This window comes from Suncus etruscus, chromosome 1 (assembly GCF_024139225.1).
Source record: "Suncus etruscus isolate mSunEtr1 chromosome 1, mSunEtr1.pri.cur, whole genome shotgun sequence".
In the NCBI taxonomy this organism is placed as follows: domain Eukaryota; kingdom Metazoa; phylum Chordata; class Mammalia; order Eulipotyphla; family Soricidae; genus Suncus; species Suncus etruscus.
This window is the reverse complement of record NC_064848.1, coordinates 70990112-71006441: the sequence shown is the minus strand read 5'-3', so window position 1 is coordinate 71006441 and position 16330 is coordinate 70990112. Positions and strand designations below refer to the sequence as shown.

Below are 16330 nucleotides of genomic sequence, written 5' to 3'. Positions count from 1 at the left end.
AAAACTTATTTTCAAAAATTATTTTCCTTTGAATCAAAAATCAAATATGATTCACATAGTCATTAAATATGATATGTAAAAAATCTGTGATGCTTTATAGATAATCATACTGTACAACTGATAGGGCCAGAGGCTACTCTGATTAATAAAAATGTTTAATTTTAGAAAAAACGAGTCAGAACAACATTGAAAACATTAGATCTAAACTGCAGCCACTGAACTTTGTTCATTACATAGATTATATTCTCCTAAAAAACTGTCACGAGCTGGGCCCGGAGAGATAGCACAGCGGCGTTTGCCTTGAAAGCAGCCGATCCAGGACCAAAGGTGGTTGGTTCGAATCCCAGTGTCGCATATGATCCCCTGTGCCTGCCAGGAGCTATTTCTGAGCAGACAGCCAGGAGTAACCCCTGAGCACTGCCGGGTGTGGTCCAAAAACAAAAACAAAAAAACAAACAAACAAAACAAAAACTGTCACGATGTATAGAATTTCAGAGAAATAACATTTAGGAGACAACTGTCAAATCAAGAGTGGGAAAGTAATCATGGGGCTATGGAGCGAGTTCCAAGAACGGGAATAAGTACATGCTTTGTATGCTGGATTCCCAGGTTTGGTCTCCACACAGCATGACCCCCTGAACACCACTCGGAGTGAACAGGCTAAGAGAAATCCTAAGTACCACCAGATTTAATGACACCCCTTCCCCACTCAAAAAAATAATCAAGTCCGGAGAGAAAGCACATCTGTATTGTATTTGCCTTGAGGAGTGATTTCTGAGTGCAGAGCCAGGAGTAACCCCTGAGTACTGCCGGGTGTGACCCAAAACAAAACAAAACAAAAGTAATCTATCATATCTATTCCTCTAAAAGGATTCTGATTTGTAACTGCTAAGTCAACTAAGAAAAAAAAAATCAAAACCCTAAGAATTTAAATAGCAGTAAATATAAATATTTACTTGTATAAGATAATTCTGTACCTAATGGTCATCCTTAGTTTGTTTAAATCCTCTTCTAGAACCAAGTCTGTTTTATTGATGATGATGATGTCTGCCAAAGCAACTTGTCTAAATTAACAAAGAACATATGTCAAAGAAAAATTAGAAAACTTGATAATCAAGAATTATGATGACTTAACATATCATTTATAAAGAAATACTAAAACTCAAATATCTAATAAGTCAGGAGCAAGGATAATCTACTAAACTAATAGATCCCATATAATAGTTACCATAATTTTCAAAGAAATTCAGAATACAAGTTCAATGAAAATAAACATTACATGAAATGAACTGGTTTGGATATTTTTAAAATTACACTTAAGAAAATATGTCAGAATCTTAACCTGTATCTTCTTTATAAAATAAATATATCTGAAAAACAGATATATGAAATTCAATAAAGTTCTATTTTCTATTAATAAGCATAGGAAAATGTTAATGATTCTTTAAAGTTTCCTCAACAGTTAAGAAAAATTTAGTCAACAGACTACTTGTTTATAATCCTAGTTTTAATACAACATAAAAGGTATTATGCAGTTTCAACAGTATACTTATCACAATATCATTTTTGTAAAATAAATAAAAGAATATTGGATGTCCAGACCTCAAAAAATAAGCAGATAAGCCTACTTAAATCAGAACTTCTATGCTTACATTTACTTTGTTTATATTTTGTTATTTTCTACCTGACTTATTTAGATTTACTATAATAAAATCTTTAGTATGGATTAAAAAATATCCAAGTTAAATTTATATGAATCCTAACTATATACCAAATAAATGTTTAGACAGAACTGCAAAGCCAGAATGCCATACTCCAAAATCTTTTGCTGCTATCTTTATTATTTATGTATAGGTCATCTGCAGCAAATCTCAGGGGACCACCTTCTTAAAATCACAAGCATATGTAGTAACTGTCATCTATCCCCCAAACCTTTCCATATTACCATGAATATAATATGTTTTGGATTGGTAAAATAATTTAAAAAGTTAAAAGCCTAAAGACAAACCTAGGAACATAAAGGTATTTAATAAAAAAGTGTTCTTTATTAAAGCTACTTCTATATTTGTCTCTCGGTTCTGGGCATCAGTGAACATTTTAATCAAATAAATTACTATTAAAGAAGACTGTAAACCAAACTCTTTTTTATAATAATCTTTAGTCCCCTGAAAAATGATAGGTAGGAAATCAAAGTAATAATAGTTTTACATGTCAACAATTTCCAAAGCTCCTCATAAATAACTCCTTTGTTCCATAAGGCAAACACTTTGCTATAATAAACTAATTTTAAATTCCATTTATTATTAGTTATCAGATATGAAATAGCAGTGATTCAACTATGGGAAAAAATGTTTGCCTTATCAATATTTTTTACATTGTTTGTTTTCTTTTGGTTTTCTATCAGTGGTTTTGTCTTCCTAGTTAGCTAAAATTCAAATAGACATTAAATATGATTACCTGGCAGCTTCATTGATGAGGCCATCAGATTTTTCTTCTGCTAGATGCTAAACAAAAGCAAAGTTTGAAAAAAAATTTACTGTAGTATAACACAAATGCTATCAGAGAGACTATTTTAGGGACTCTATTCCTGCCTCTAATACAGACTTCCACAATTCTATTACTGAACACAGTCATTTAGAAGCAAGTGTTCTATCTAGATGAAATCTCTGTATTTCCACCATTTAGACCATGGTCAGGGCTTAAGATTTATTCATAATTTTACATTTTCTAAAAAAGGAAGCTCACCAGATTTAAACAATGCCAGAAAAGCACAGAACAATATATAGTTCAGGGTTTAGAGATTTTCAAAGTTTACATTTTACTTTTTAGGCATTTGCTTTCCACAAAAAATTGTTTTGCCATAAATAATATTACTTATTGAAAAGATTATCACCAAATTTACTTTCTTAAAAATCACAAAAATTGGGCCAGAGTGATTGCCCAGTGGTGTTTGCCTTGCAATTGACCCGGGACAGACCCAAGTTCGATCCCTGGATCCCATATGGTCCACCAAGCCTGCCAGGAGTGATTTCTGAGTGTAAAGCTAGGAGTAAACCCTAAGCACAAATGGATGTGGCTCAAAAACTAAAAAAAGGAAATCACAAAAATTTTCATTCATCCTTTATTGGGAAGGAGGGGCAGGGGTACTCAAGGGATATGCAAAGCTCTTTGCTAAGGAGTAACCCCTGGTGGTGCTCAGGGAACAACATGGGGTACCAGGGACCAAATCAGGGTCAACACCATGCAAGGCAAGTGCCTTACCCACTGTATGATCTCTTCAATCCCAACTTTCCTTTAGTCCTACTTCCATGTCTCATGTCCCAAACCAGAATCATACATAATGATTTCAATAATGGTCTCTTCATATTCTAGAAACAAGTTATGAGAAAAATACAGACTTAATTCTAAACTAATTAGTTTAGAAACCCACATTTAAGTGATCTGACCTCTTCCAAATGTTTATTCTGACCTATTTCAAGCGTTTATTCTGATCTCTGACAAGCTAACCACAGAAATCTTTCAAAATTGACTCAGATTCATAAGGTAATCTTCATCTCTCTGGAGGAAATTGTTTTCTGCATGTGTGTGTGTGTGTGTGTGTGTGTGTGTGTGTGTGTGTGTGTGTACGCATATCACTAGTCATCAATAGCGTAATGTTCATTTACAAAAATATCAAGAAATTATGATATAAATTTGTTGGAATCTTTATTTACAAATGAACTTGAGATTATCTGCTGTGAGTTTCTAGAGTTTAACAAAAAAAATAGGGCAGAAAAATCAAATACAATCAACAAAAATAGGGCAAAAAAATTTCTGTGCTTAAAGACCAGAGCAGGTAGGATGTTTGCCTTGCACACTGCTGACCTGGATTCAATCACTAGCATTCCATATGGTTGTTAGAGCCCAACAAGAATAATTCCCAAATGCAGAGCCAGGAGTAACCCCTGAGCACCACCAGATAAGGCCCAAAATCAAAACAAAAATTTCTGTATCTGAATGGAACTACTTAAATAGTAGTTTCATAAAATAACTTGTTTTTAAAAATGAATTGTTTTAAATGCATTTTTTGAATTCCTTCTCTAGAAGTCAAGAAATCTCCACCCAAAATTTACTGAGGCTGACTAACATTTCCCAACTTTCAAGCAATCAAGACTACCAAACAAGGAAAAGATGTTAAAATTTGCCATAATAAAATCTAATAGTGCAATTCTATTATAAAACAGGATATGTGGAATCCAGAGCAATAGCATAGCATGGTTTAATGCCCAGCATCCTAAATGGTCCCCTGAGCCTGCCAAGAATAACTTCTGAGCACAGAGCCAGAAGTAACCCCTGAGTGCCTCTGAGTGTGGCCCAAAAACAAAAACAAACCAAAAAAGAATAGAATGTGTAATAACCATATGAAATTATAGAGGAAGTGACAAATGCCCTGTTACTCATATATGGTCTCTGCAAATATACATTTTTATGATGAGAATTGTTTTATCTGAATATCATCCTAACTTCCCATAGACACAGTGACCCAAAAATCAAAAAACAATGAAGTGGGTAAGCGAAAAGGCATTCTCTAATAATACATGAAAAAAAACATTGGTAATTCAGTCTTATGACTTTCCTTTGTGTAGTTAAAAAAAATTTTTTAAATGCCTTTTTCTTTTGTTTTTTGATTCAATCACTAGCATTCCATATGGTTGTTAGAGCCCAACAAGAATAATTCCCAAATGCAGAGCCAGGAGTAACCCCTGAGCACCACCAGATCACCAGATCTGGCTATGCACTCAGAAATCACCCCTGGCTTGGGGACCATATGGGATGCCTAACAGGGATCAAACAGCAGTCCGTCTTAGGTTAGCGAGTGTAAGGCAAATGCCTACCACCTGTGCCACTGCTCGGACCCCCAAAGATAAAAAATTTTAAATCCTTTATGCAAGGCAAAATTTTTTTTTGTAAAAAAAACTTTTAATTTGGAGGGTTGGGGATTTAATTCAGTGCTTGTGCTACAAATCATGCACTCTACCACTAAGATACATTTCCCAGTCCACAAAAAATATTTTTCAAATGCTTTATAATATACACGATCTATATAATAGCCATTATCTATAAAAATGTTTGCAAAATGTAGCCCATTATTACCGGTACTTTTGTCTACTTAGAGGGTGTGACTTCTGCTTAGCAAAGATAAAAATATAATATTTACACATATCTAAGAGGCTATTTTTTAACCAACTAACAGCATAAGAAAGATATCTTTTGAAATAACACCAGTATCCACTATAGACACAAACTTAATAAGAGCTATAGAATGATCTTTCCTACAGAAATAAATTGGACCAGAAAAAAAGAGAGGAAAAGCACTGCTTTTAGTTAAAGTGGAAATAAATCTAACATCAAAAAATTTCAGGTGTCATTTACAAAAGAGAAGAAGCAATTTTTCCCCCCTTTGGCTAAGTTCTAGATCTAACACTATTCTAACTTAAAAAGGACTATTGCATAATGGCAGTCTATTTATTTTTCTGGTCTTTTTTCAAGCCAAATTGTTTTCTAACTCAATTGTTTCAACAGCTCATGCAATATAACAGAGGAATCAAAAGAGAAACCTCGAGCTTGACCTTTTCTGTGTAACTTCATTCATTGATTCTATTGCATTAAATGCTGTCACATTTGTAGAACTAAAAAGAACAATGTCAGTAGCCTGGGTGTCAAGTCTTGAGAATAGAAAGCTGTCATTTGAAGTTGTCCAATTCTTAGCCCATGATTAAAAAATGAATATTTCAGATCAATGTGTGACAATCCCATTAGAGTGATAGCCCATGATATCAATTACCACTTCAGTTTCAATTTGGCTGTCTGGCCACAGGGTACCATTTCTCAGCTTTACTTGTGATGGGCTGGCTCTGTGAAGCATGACACCCTTAAATTGCTGCCCATTATCCAAGTGTCATTACTTGTACTGCCTCCAAATTCTCTGAATCACAAGCAGCTACTGAGGTCAAGCTTTGCAACCAGAGGAATTGGACAAGTTGGCAAATTCTTTATAGAAAGGAAAAGTTATTTATCTGGCATCTGACTTCGAAAATCTAAAGTTTCCATTATCCTGACAGTATGTCAGTTTTGTGTAGGTATATTGATTTAATAACTTAAGAGGTTTTATCAAGGTGGCAAGAGGTTAAACCTTTACTGTGTTTGCATTATTCAGAATGTTGCTTTTTTTTTTTTTTCTGGCCTCTATCCTATTTAACTACTTTCTGTTCCCAAATACACACTTAAATTATTTCTGTAATCAGAAAAATGGAATATGACTATTGATATAGCACTTCATATTCATCCAAAAAATTCAAATATTTCAACTACTGCCTATCTCAGACATTCCAGTCACTGTAATAAAAGTATGAGACAATAATAATTTTCAGACACAAAAGAAAAAAGAGCTGGAAGTTCCAGCTCACCTCAGGAAGCTCACCACAAAGAGTGATGAGTTTCGTTAGAGAAATAACTACATTTTGAACTGTCCTAATAATGAGAATGTATGAGGGAAATGGAGAGCCTGTTTAGAGTACAGGCAGGGGTCGGGTGGGGAGGAGGGAGACTTGGGACATTGGTGATGGGAATGTTGCACTGGTGATGGGTGGTGTTCTTTACATGACTGAAACCCAAACACAATCATGTATGTAATCAAGGTGTTTAAATAAAAAAAAAAAAAAAAGTATGAGACATGGGGCCTAACTACAGTACAGCAGATAGGACTGTTGTTTTGCACAGAACTGACCCAGGTTCGATAACCAGTACCACCTATGGTTCCCCAAGCTCTACCTGGAGTGACTCTAGAGCACAGTGACAGGAGTAAGTCCTGAGTACCTCAAGGGGTATGTACCTCTCTCTCCCACCCAATTATGAGACCAGGTTCAATTGGCCTAAAATAATCAGAACAACAACAAAATAAAATATGATGGGGAAGGGGAAGGGTACCTCCATAAATACTTTGTTAGATCTTTAATGATTTCACAAGAGTAAACTAGAATTTTTCTAAGTAAACTGTGACACTTGGGATCTTTCTTTGATCTTTAAAACCATCAGTATATTTTGAATGAAAATCAGAAGTTATCTGCTAAGCTTTTTAAATTAAGGTTTTCTTTTTTTTTGGTTTTTGGACCACACCCAGTGATGCTCAGGGGTTATTCCTGGCTATGTGCTCAAAAATCACTCCTGGCTTGGGGGATAATACGGGACACTGGGGATTGAACCGCAGTTCATCCAAGGTTAACACATGCAAGGCAAATGCCCTACCACTTGTGCCACCGCTCCAACCCCAAATTAAGGGTTTCTATCTCCAAGGAAATTAGGGAACTACTGAAGGACATCAGTGAACAAGCTTTCCACATATAACTAGAACAAAAATTTTTGGTGCCCCCTCTGAGATAACTAGAACATAATTTTATTGAAAAGTTTTGTAAGGAAAATGTTTTCTTTTTTTTTAATATCTTTATTTAGGCACCATGTTTTCAATTTAACAAATTTACATTGTGGGGAAGAACACAAAATTGACAAGTTTTAAAATGATAAATTTCTAAGAAGTTATCATTTGAATAATATCTGAATCTCCAGATTTGGACCAAGGGACAGAAATAATTTCATTCTCTTCTGCCCTTTAATAATATTCCCCTTGGAAAGTTGAGAAATACTTAAATTGATATGTACATGTATATTTTTTAAAATTTAATTATTGTTTAACTCTACATAAAAGGTTGTGGCATTTTCAAAATCTAAGATCTTACTAAATACATTTTATAAACTGAAGAGCATTAAAAATGCATTTGAAGATTTTGGTAGCTACAAAAATATTCATAGCAGTATATCTTTAAATGATGACTTTTTCAGAATATTCTAACAGTCATGAATATAGAGAAAATAATATTAATACAGACCCACCTTTACTAAATAACTATAACTCATGGAAATCTTTCTACTTACCTTTAATCCATATTTTGAATCTACAACAGTTATGATTCCTACAAAGAAATAACTGGTTTCACTGCTCATACACTTGAGATTGAAACTTAAAATTTTTTATTCATAAATGTTATTTTAGTTCATAAATGTTATGACAAAAGTTAAATTACCGGTTCTTTTCTTGCCAACACTGGAATTTAATGCCATTAATAATTTTAAAGATGTGCTGAGAGGTCAGAACTATTCGAAGGTTCTAGTCAGAATATAACATTCCAAAATTACATAAGTAACATCTACTAAGATTTATCTGATTTTAAAGGACTTATAATTTAAAATATGAGACAATTCATAATATAAAGTGAAATATGATCAATTACATGAGACAGATTACTTTTAGTACTCTCACATAATCAAAATTAAGACTTTCCTTCAGATGTAAATTACTGCTTAACAAACCTAAGACAATTTAGGCTATCTGATTTTTTTTGTGGGGTGTGGAATTGGGGTTATACCTGGGAAATGCCAGAGGGCCACTCCTGGCAGCATACAGGGGACCATATGTGATGCTAGCGCTCAAATCAGAATCAACTGCATCCAAAGCAAGCACCTTACCTTGTATTAATTATCTTGCTAACCCACATCTTAAGATTTTATTCCTACCATCTCTTAATAAATAAAATTCACAGAAATATTTTACATAGAATGTATCAAAGATCAGTAAATTCATTTAGCAATCTCTAATTTTATATTCTAAATAATTTTTTCAAAGGAAAACAGCAGAAATTTTGATACCTAAGGAATTCAATCAAGCAAATGTCACATTTATCAAGTCTAAAAAAGGTTTCAATTTCAGTATTTATTCAAATTTATTTCTTAGTCTATGGAAGACCAGGTTTAAAGGTGGGCAAAGTAGGGAACTTAATTAACTAAGAAATATTCAAATATATAACATGATTAAAATGGAACAAAGTAGTAACATAAATAAACCCAATTTAAACTTAAATAGAAAGCAAAAATATAATCACATTGTCAAATAAGATCCAACAAGATAGTGAGTGCATAAATCAAAGTATATGAGAAATTTATGTTTTCGGACCACACCCAGTGGTGCTCAGGGATCACTCCTAAGACTCAGAGACCAATGGGGTGTTAGCATCAAATCTGGATCAGCCAGGTGTAACTCAAATGCCCTACCTTATCCACTGTAATACTGCTTCAGTGCCAAAAATGACCGAACATTTTAAAAGGAAAATCTTAGTAAAAGCACAAGGCTCAGACTAAGATTTCATACCTAGTTTTACCACTACTTAATATTTTACAAAATATATACGAACCAAAACTTACTTCATTATCAAACTAAACAAACTTAAAAAGAACACAAAAAAATTAAATGACAATATAAATAAACAAAAATAATTTTAACCAAAGAAATAAAATTTTACTTAAAAACAAAAATATTTTTAACTTACCATCAAGATAAATATCCATCCCTAATTCAGCATCAACCCAAAACATAGAAGCCACAGCACCTAAGAAAAACCCCACATGTTTATTACATAACACTATTTCTTCAACTGAAAATTTTATTTTATTCATATTTTGTCTAATGGAGTTAGCAGGTAAACAGTTGTATAAATTAAAGCTGAATTTCAAATCTTATGAGAATTAGTGACAATATCTACCATTTACACCCAATTCTTTCTGTCTCCTCTACAAAAAACAGACCAATTTTTAACACATAAAACTCAGCACTTAGTTTCAATTAATGCTATAATAACTTACTAACAGATAATAAATACTACGTAACTTGGGGAAAATGGTTATGTGCACTTTTATTTCTCCTGAATACAATCATACATATGGAGTTATTCTGAGCTTTATGACTCAGAGGAATAAGGACAGACATAGAATGATCACACTCATTTGTAGGATGGATATATATGCATACATATAAAGTACAGTAATAACCAAAATAATAGAAATGAGGGCCAGGAGGACTGGACCATAGTTGGAAGCTTTCCAAAAAGAATAAGGAGTATAACTAGGGCAAGAACGGACCACTATGACAATAATTGTTAGAAATTATCACTCTGAAAAAAACGGATGCTGAAAAGAGGTAAAGTGGTATGCATGATATTCCTTTAGAAACAATATTGCAAACCACGGTGGTTAAAAGGCAAAAAAGGAAGCACATGTAAGTTCAAGAGGAAGGACTGGAGTGATAGATAGCACAATGGCAGGGTGTTTGCTTTGGACACTGCCAACCCAGGACAGACCCAAGTTCCATATGTTTTACCAAGCTTGTCATGAGGAATTTTTGAGTGCAGAGCTAGGAGTAACCCCTGAGCACCACTAGGTGTGGCCCCCCTTAAAAAGAGAGAGAGAGAGAGAAAAGAAAAATGTCTGTTACAGAGGTAGGCAGGGAGAAGGAGGAAAGCAGGAGGGAAACTGGAGAGAGACATTGATGGTGGGAAATGTGCACTGGTGAAGGGATGGGTGCTGGACACTGTATGAATGAAACTCAATCATGAACAATTTTATAACTACCTCACAGTGATTCAATTAAAACATTCATTAAAAATAGTAATAATCAGGGGCTGGAGGGATAACATGGAGGCAAGTCATTTGCCTTGCATGCAGAAGGTCAGTGGTTAGAATCCCGGCATCCCATATGGTCCCCTGAGCCTGCCAGGAGCGATTTCTGAGCTAGGATTAACCCTGAGCACTGCCAGGTGTGACCCCAAAAATCAAAAAAGAAAAAAAGTAAGAATCATATAGTTCCCAAATTCTCTAAGGAAAAAAAAAAACCACAAAAAGTAATAATCACTTTTAAGCATTTTAAAAATTTTATTTATAAGTTTTATGAAGAAAAATCCCAGAAAGTAAAATTAGATTTCTGACATTACCAAAAAATTATCCCACTATTTATTCAGTATTGACAGAGGACTTGGGTTTTGGGGAAAATGATTTTAGATGAGAAATGAAATTTTGTTTCTAACACAAATTGGTACAGTACCACACCACACATCCTGATTAGTATGCCATAATAAGAGAAAAAGAAAAGTGACAGCAAAGAAAGCATTTGATTTTTCAAAGTATCACAGATCTGTCTAGTTAGTGACAGGGCTGTCAAAAAGAATGAGTACTGGAGAAAAACAAGGATAACTAAACTCATTCCAATGACTAAAGCTGTCCACCTTCCCTGACAAGATACAGCTCCCCAAGCATTGCTCTGTGTCAACAATGAAAGACCTGCCAGCTGTTTACAGTGATTACTCATGCAAGATATAGCAAGGGCCACACGATCTAATGGTTTCCTGATACTTATTGATTTTTTCCCCCCAAAACTTAATAGTTTTCCAATTTGACTGAAATAGGATTTGTGAGTAACAGGGGCTCAATCAATGCCTGTCCCTTTCAAGGAAATTACTTTACCATGACAATTATTTAGCCTAGAACTGGAAAAGTGTCAGTCTCCTAAGCGGGAAACAACTGAATTGCCAATAGGAATTCTCTCCACTTATTTGGCCAACAACCTGATTTGAATTAAGAGAAAAAAATAAATCTGAGTATCATTACTCCAAACATTAAGTTGTTAAAAAGTAATTTTTTAAGCTCACTAAATATTCAAATATTGTATATAAATTACTTCACTTGTTTTAAAATTTATTAACTCCTTTAGAAACAAACAGTTTGTAGGGCCTAAGTTAGTAAGTTTAATTATGAGTGTATTAAGCATTATATTCTCTGATACTTATCTTTAGTAAAACGCTTACTAGAAATACATAAAATTTGAACTAGGAAGTTAATCAATGTTTCCCAATCTAGGTGTTGTCTTACTTCCTCAAAAAACTAAAAATGCATTTAAAAAATAATTTGCAGAACCCAAGTGAGAGTACAGTGAGTAGGGTATTTGCCTTGCATACAGCTCTCCAGAATGCAATCCCCAGAATCCCCCAGCAATGCCACGAGTGATCCCTAAGCACAAGTCCAGGAGTAAACTCTGAACACCACTGGGTTCAGTAAACACCAATGACCATACACACACCCCAAAAATTTGCCCAATATGTTCTTCATAATTTTTTATAACTCATATATCTTGCAGCAAAAGAGCATGTCTATTATTCAGTAGTTTCTTCACTTGAGTTCTTTCTTCATTTCGTTTAAGTTAAACTATTTTATACAGCATTCAGAAGGGTATAGAAGATTGTGTTTAGGAAAACACAAGTAATCTTTTCTCTAAGTTTTTCTCTAACTTTTCTCTAAGTTTCTTCTTTGTATTCATACTTCAGCATTGCTTAAAATATATAAATAAAGCTATCCCATAAGTCCCTTATGTTTGCTTCAATTTTCTTGATTAATTTTTCTTCTTTTCAGTGGTTTCATATCTTATCTTTAAGTACATAGACTCATGAACTTAATTCATATACTTCAGCTTCTCTAATTCTGCTGCTGAGCCCCTCAAGTATGCAAAGTACCCCAGAGAGATATCTGAGTACAAAACAAAAAAACAACAAAAAAAAACCCTTAAAAGTACCAGAAATCGCCCCTGGCAGGCTTTGAGGACCATACGGGATGCCAGGATTTGAACTAGGGTCAGTCCTGTGTTGGCCACATGCAAGGAAAATGTCCTATCGCTGTGCTATCCCTCCAGCCCTGGAGCCAAATTTTTAATGCAAGTAAAACTTTAATGATTGTTCTATAAATTTTCCTAATATCTTTTTAAATGTTTATAAAGAATATTTTGGTTATCAACAATGTCATTTTTGGGGGCTGATGGGATAGCACAGCAGGGAGGGGGGCTTTTATTTATTTATTTATTTATTTTTTTTGGCACACCCAGTGACGCTCAGGGGTTACTCCTGGCTATGCGCTCAGAAATCGCCCCTGGCTTGAGGGACCATATGGGACACTGGGGATCAAACCAGGTTCCATCCTGGGTCAGCCATGTGCAAGGCAAACAACCTACCACTGTGCCATCTCTCCGGCCCCAAAGGAGAGCACTTTCTATGCATATGAAAGACCCAAGGGTCAATCCACAGCATATTATATGGTTCCCTGAGCATCTCCAGGAGTGATTCATGAGCAAAAGAACAAGGAGTAAATCATGAGTATTGCCAGGTGTGGCCCAAAAAGAGAAAAAAAAAAATTTCTTACCAGGATCTGCTAACCCAGTAGTCTCTAACAATATGTAATCAAACTTCCCTTTCTTCTCCATCAAATTTTCAATAGCTTTAAGTCCATTGTCCCTGGAAAATATCAAAATATAATATATAGCAGACTGAAGTGATCTTATAAGCAAATTAAAATATATTCAGCAGCTTGAAACAAAAAATATCCTCACAGATATGAAATAAAACTCATTTTCAAACTTCTAACAAAAATCTTCTAATATTTACAAATGAAGAATAAAGTAGGTGTTCATAAACTGATGGATAATAAGAAATCTCATCTATGATGAGCAAACAATATTTTTTTAAATTGTATTGTAACATCATGATTTACCAAGTTGATCATAATAAACATGTATTTCAGACATTAAATGTTCAAACATCAATCTTCCATCAAAGTCATCTTCCCTCCACCACTGTCCCCAATTTCCCACTCACCACCCCAGCCTGCTACCTTGCAGGTACAAATTTATTCATGTTTTTTGGTACAACACAAAAGTAAATGGAATCATCAAAACCTGGATCAGTAAGAGTCAATTGTGATAACTGTTAGATCTCACAAAGGTGTTATTAAAGTCAATGTCTAAGAATTTACTAGGCTGTAATAGGTGTTATTCAAGCCTTCTGAGCTTGGTGGTCTGCTATGCAACTTTCCCATCAGATAGGCTGTGATCCTATTGGACTGACAGTACTGTGAAATTTGGAAGTGTCTAAGAGCTACAGATCTGGAATGCTTTGGTAGTGGCAGTTTAATGATATGCAGTTGTGGAGCTGGGCCATTTCTATATGGAGGTGCTGAATGTGGTACAGGCTACTATGCCTTCAGGCAGAAGGGCAATCTGTCTATCACCACTCCAAGAAGGCCCCAATCTCCCAAGGAAGACTCAGTGACATCATTTCTTTTGGAGTGTAGTTGTAGAGCTGGGCTGTTTCTAATAAACTAATCATTTAACTAGAAGCAAAATTTGAAATATACCTGATTCAAGTAAATTAAAGTCTGAAATTTTTGTGTTTATGAAAAAGGAATATTCAATTAAGTAATCTGATATAGTAGCTAAAGGCAAACTACCATTACATACCTTTTCCTTCTCTTGTAAATTAAAGTACCAAGATTTAATTTCTTTCTTTCTTTTTTTTTTTTTTTTTTTTTTTTTTTGGTTTTTTATTTTTGGGTCACACCCGGCAGCGCTCAGGGGTTACTCCTGGCTCCACGGTCAGAAATCGCTCCTGGCAGGCTCGGGGGATCATATGGGATGCCGAGATTTGAACCGCTGTCCTTCTGCATGCAAAGCAAATGCTTTACCTCCATGCTATCTCTCCAGCCCCAATTTAATTTCCTCCTATTTTCTGACTATCAGAAAAAAGAAGTACAAGATTGAATTTTGGATACTTAAGAAAAAGTTTAGCCTTATTTACACTTGCAAACAGTAATGGGGTTGAAAAAACTCAGTTTACTAGAATATACAAAACCAATCATCTAGGTATCACTTTTCCTATTTATTCAACAAGTATCTGTGAATACGACCTGCAGGTTATTTCTAAGACCTGTGGTGTATTTGTGGATCAAAACAAACTATTCTTAGAAACTTAACTACAACTAGTGGAATATAATGTGTATTTTTTTCCTCTCTCTTTTTGAGGTTATTTATTTGTTTTTAGTAGACTAACATTTGGAAATAAGGCCAATGACTTATTAAATCCAAAAAGGTAATAGAGGATTTGAGAGAAAGCTCAAGGACTGGAGTGTATATTTTACCTGCAAGGCTACAGTTTGCTTTTTGGCTTTTGGTTTTGGGTGGTTTTTTTGCCACACCTATCAGTGCTGAGAATTTTTCCTGGCTCTGCACTCAAGAATCACTTCTGGCAGTCTTGGGGCACCATATGGAATGTTGGAGATCAAATCCAGGTCGGCCAAGTGCAAGGCAAACACCATACTCACTGTACTATTGACCCAGCTCCTAGAGTTTGATTTTAGGTCTCACTGCAAAGAGTAAATCACAAGCAGTATGCCAGGAGTAGCCTCTGAACTTTATCAGATATGGACCAGAAGAAAACAAAATTATCATGTTTATAATGTGAGGTGAGACTTTCATGAACCATAGAAAATATTAAATTGCTATATAAAAATAATTTAAAAACTCGAGTCAGAGCATCTGTTAGAGAAGATAAAAGTGAGTAAAGATAGCAAGAAAAACATTAAAAAGATTTTGGGGAGGAGAAGGATTTAGTAGAGGATTGTTTTGGGCTACACCTAGTCATACTCAGGGCTTACTCTTGACTACACCCAAGAACACTCGGGGCAGGGATCTAGGAACCATACAGGATACAGGGGATTGAAACCATGTCGGCTGCATGCAAGGCATGTGCCCAACTACCGTACTATCTCTACAGATCCCAACATTCAGAAGTATCCTAATATTTCTATTTGAAAATATAATGAAACAAATTATGAAAGTTCAGTTAACCTGTACAAGAAAGCCAAAGCTGAAAGTATAATCAATAAATATTTAGAGTAAATCAATAAGACAGCCAATGAACATATTTCTCACTTTACTGAACAGCAGAGACAACCATTTCGAAGTTCCAGCCATTCTTCATAGAGCTCTCCACCTTGGCTGACAGCCAATGATTTCTCCACTGCACTTCCTAGAATGAGCAAGAAGCATATTCTTTAGGAATATGTTCATTGGCCAAAGAGAATACCCAACGACAAAGCAAGTTTCAAAGCAGACAACATTTTAAAATATGCAATCTTTATTCTAAGTACACAAACTCCACATTTAAATCATTTCACTCTGGGTGGACTATTCTAATTTTTATTTCTGTAAAAGCATTTAAGACCCAAAAGAGAAAAATTAATGAAGCATAAATATTAACTCTTTATGTCTCTTAGTAGTTCACACCCATTTCCTAGTAAAGTAGCAATTTTACTATTTTTGTTTGATTTGGGGCCACACTGAGCAATACTCTAGGTTAATTCTGATACTGCACTCAGGAATCAATCAATCAATCAATCCTGACTGTCCTTAAGAAACTATGTGTGGGGCCGGGCGGTGGCGCTGGAGGTAAGGTACCTGCCTTGCCTGCGCTAGCCTAGGACGGACCTGGTTCGATCCCCCGGCGTCCCATATGGTCCCCCAAGAAGCCAGGAGCAACTTCTGTGCGCATAGCCAGGAGTAACCCCTGAGCGTCACCGGGTGTGGCCCAAAAAA

At 35.0% G+C, this 16330-nt stretch overlaps 1 protein-coding gene across 1 annotated transcript in view; it reads right to left on the bottom strand.

Moving 5' to 3' along the window:
* Positions 1 to 16330, bottom strand: part of ZNG1A (Zn regulated GTPase metalloprotein activator 1A) — a 39071-nt gene that overhangs the window by 15702 nt on the left and 7039 nt on the right. The window contains exons 3-8 of the mRNA XM_049782661.1: positions 15668 to 15764; positions 13105 to 13196; positions 9417 to 9476; positions 7969 to 8006; positions 2458 to 2504; positions 978 to 1064 (exon numbers count right to left, since the gene is read on the bottom strand). Of these exons, the coding sequence (XP_049638618.1) occupies positions 978 to 1064; positions 2458 to 2504; positions 7969 to 8006; positions 9417 to 9476; positions 13105 to 13196; positions 15668 to 15764 (421 nt within the window). The remainder of the gene's footprint in view (positions 1 to 977; positions 1065 to 2457; positions 2505 to 7968; positions 8007 to 9416; positions 9477 to 13104; positions 13197 to 15667; positions 15765 to 16330) is intronic.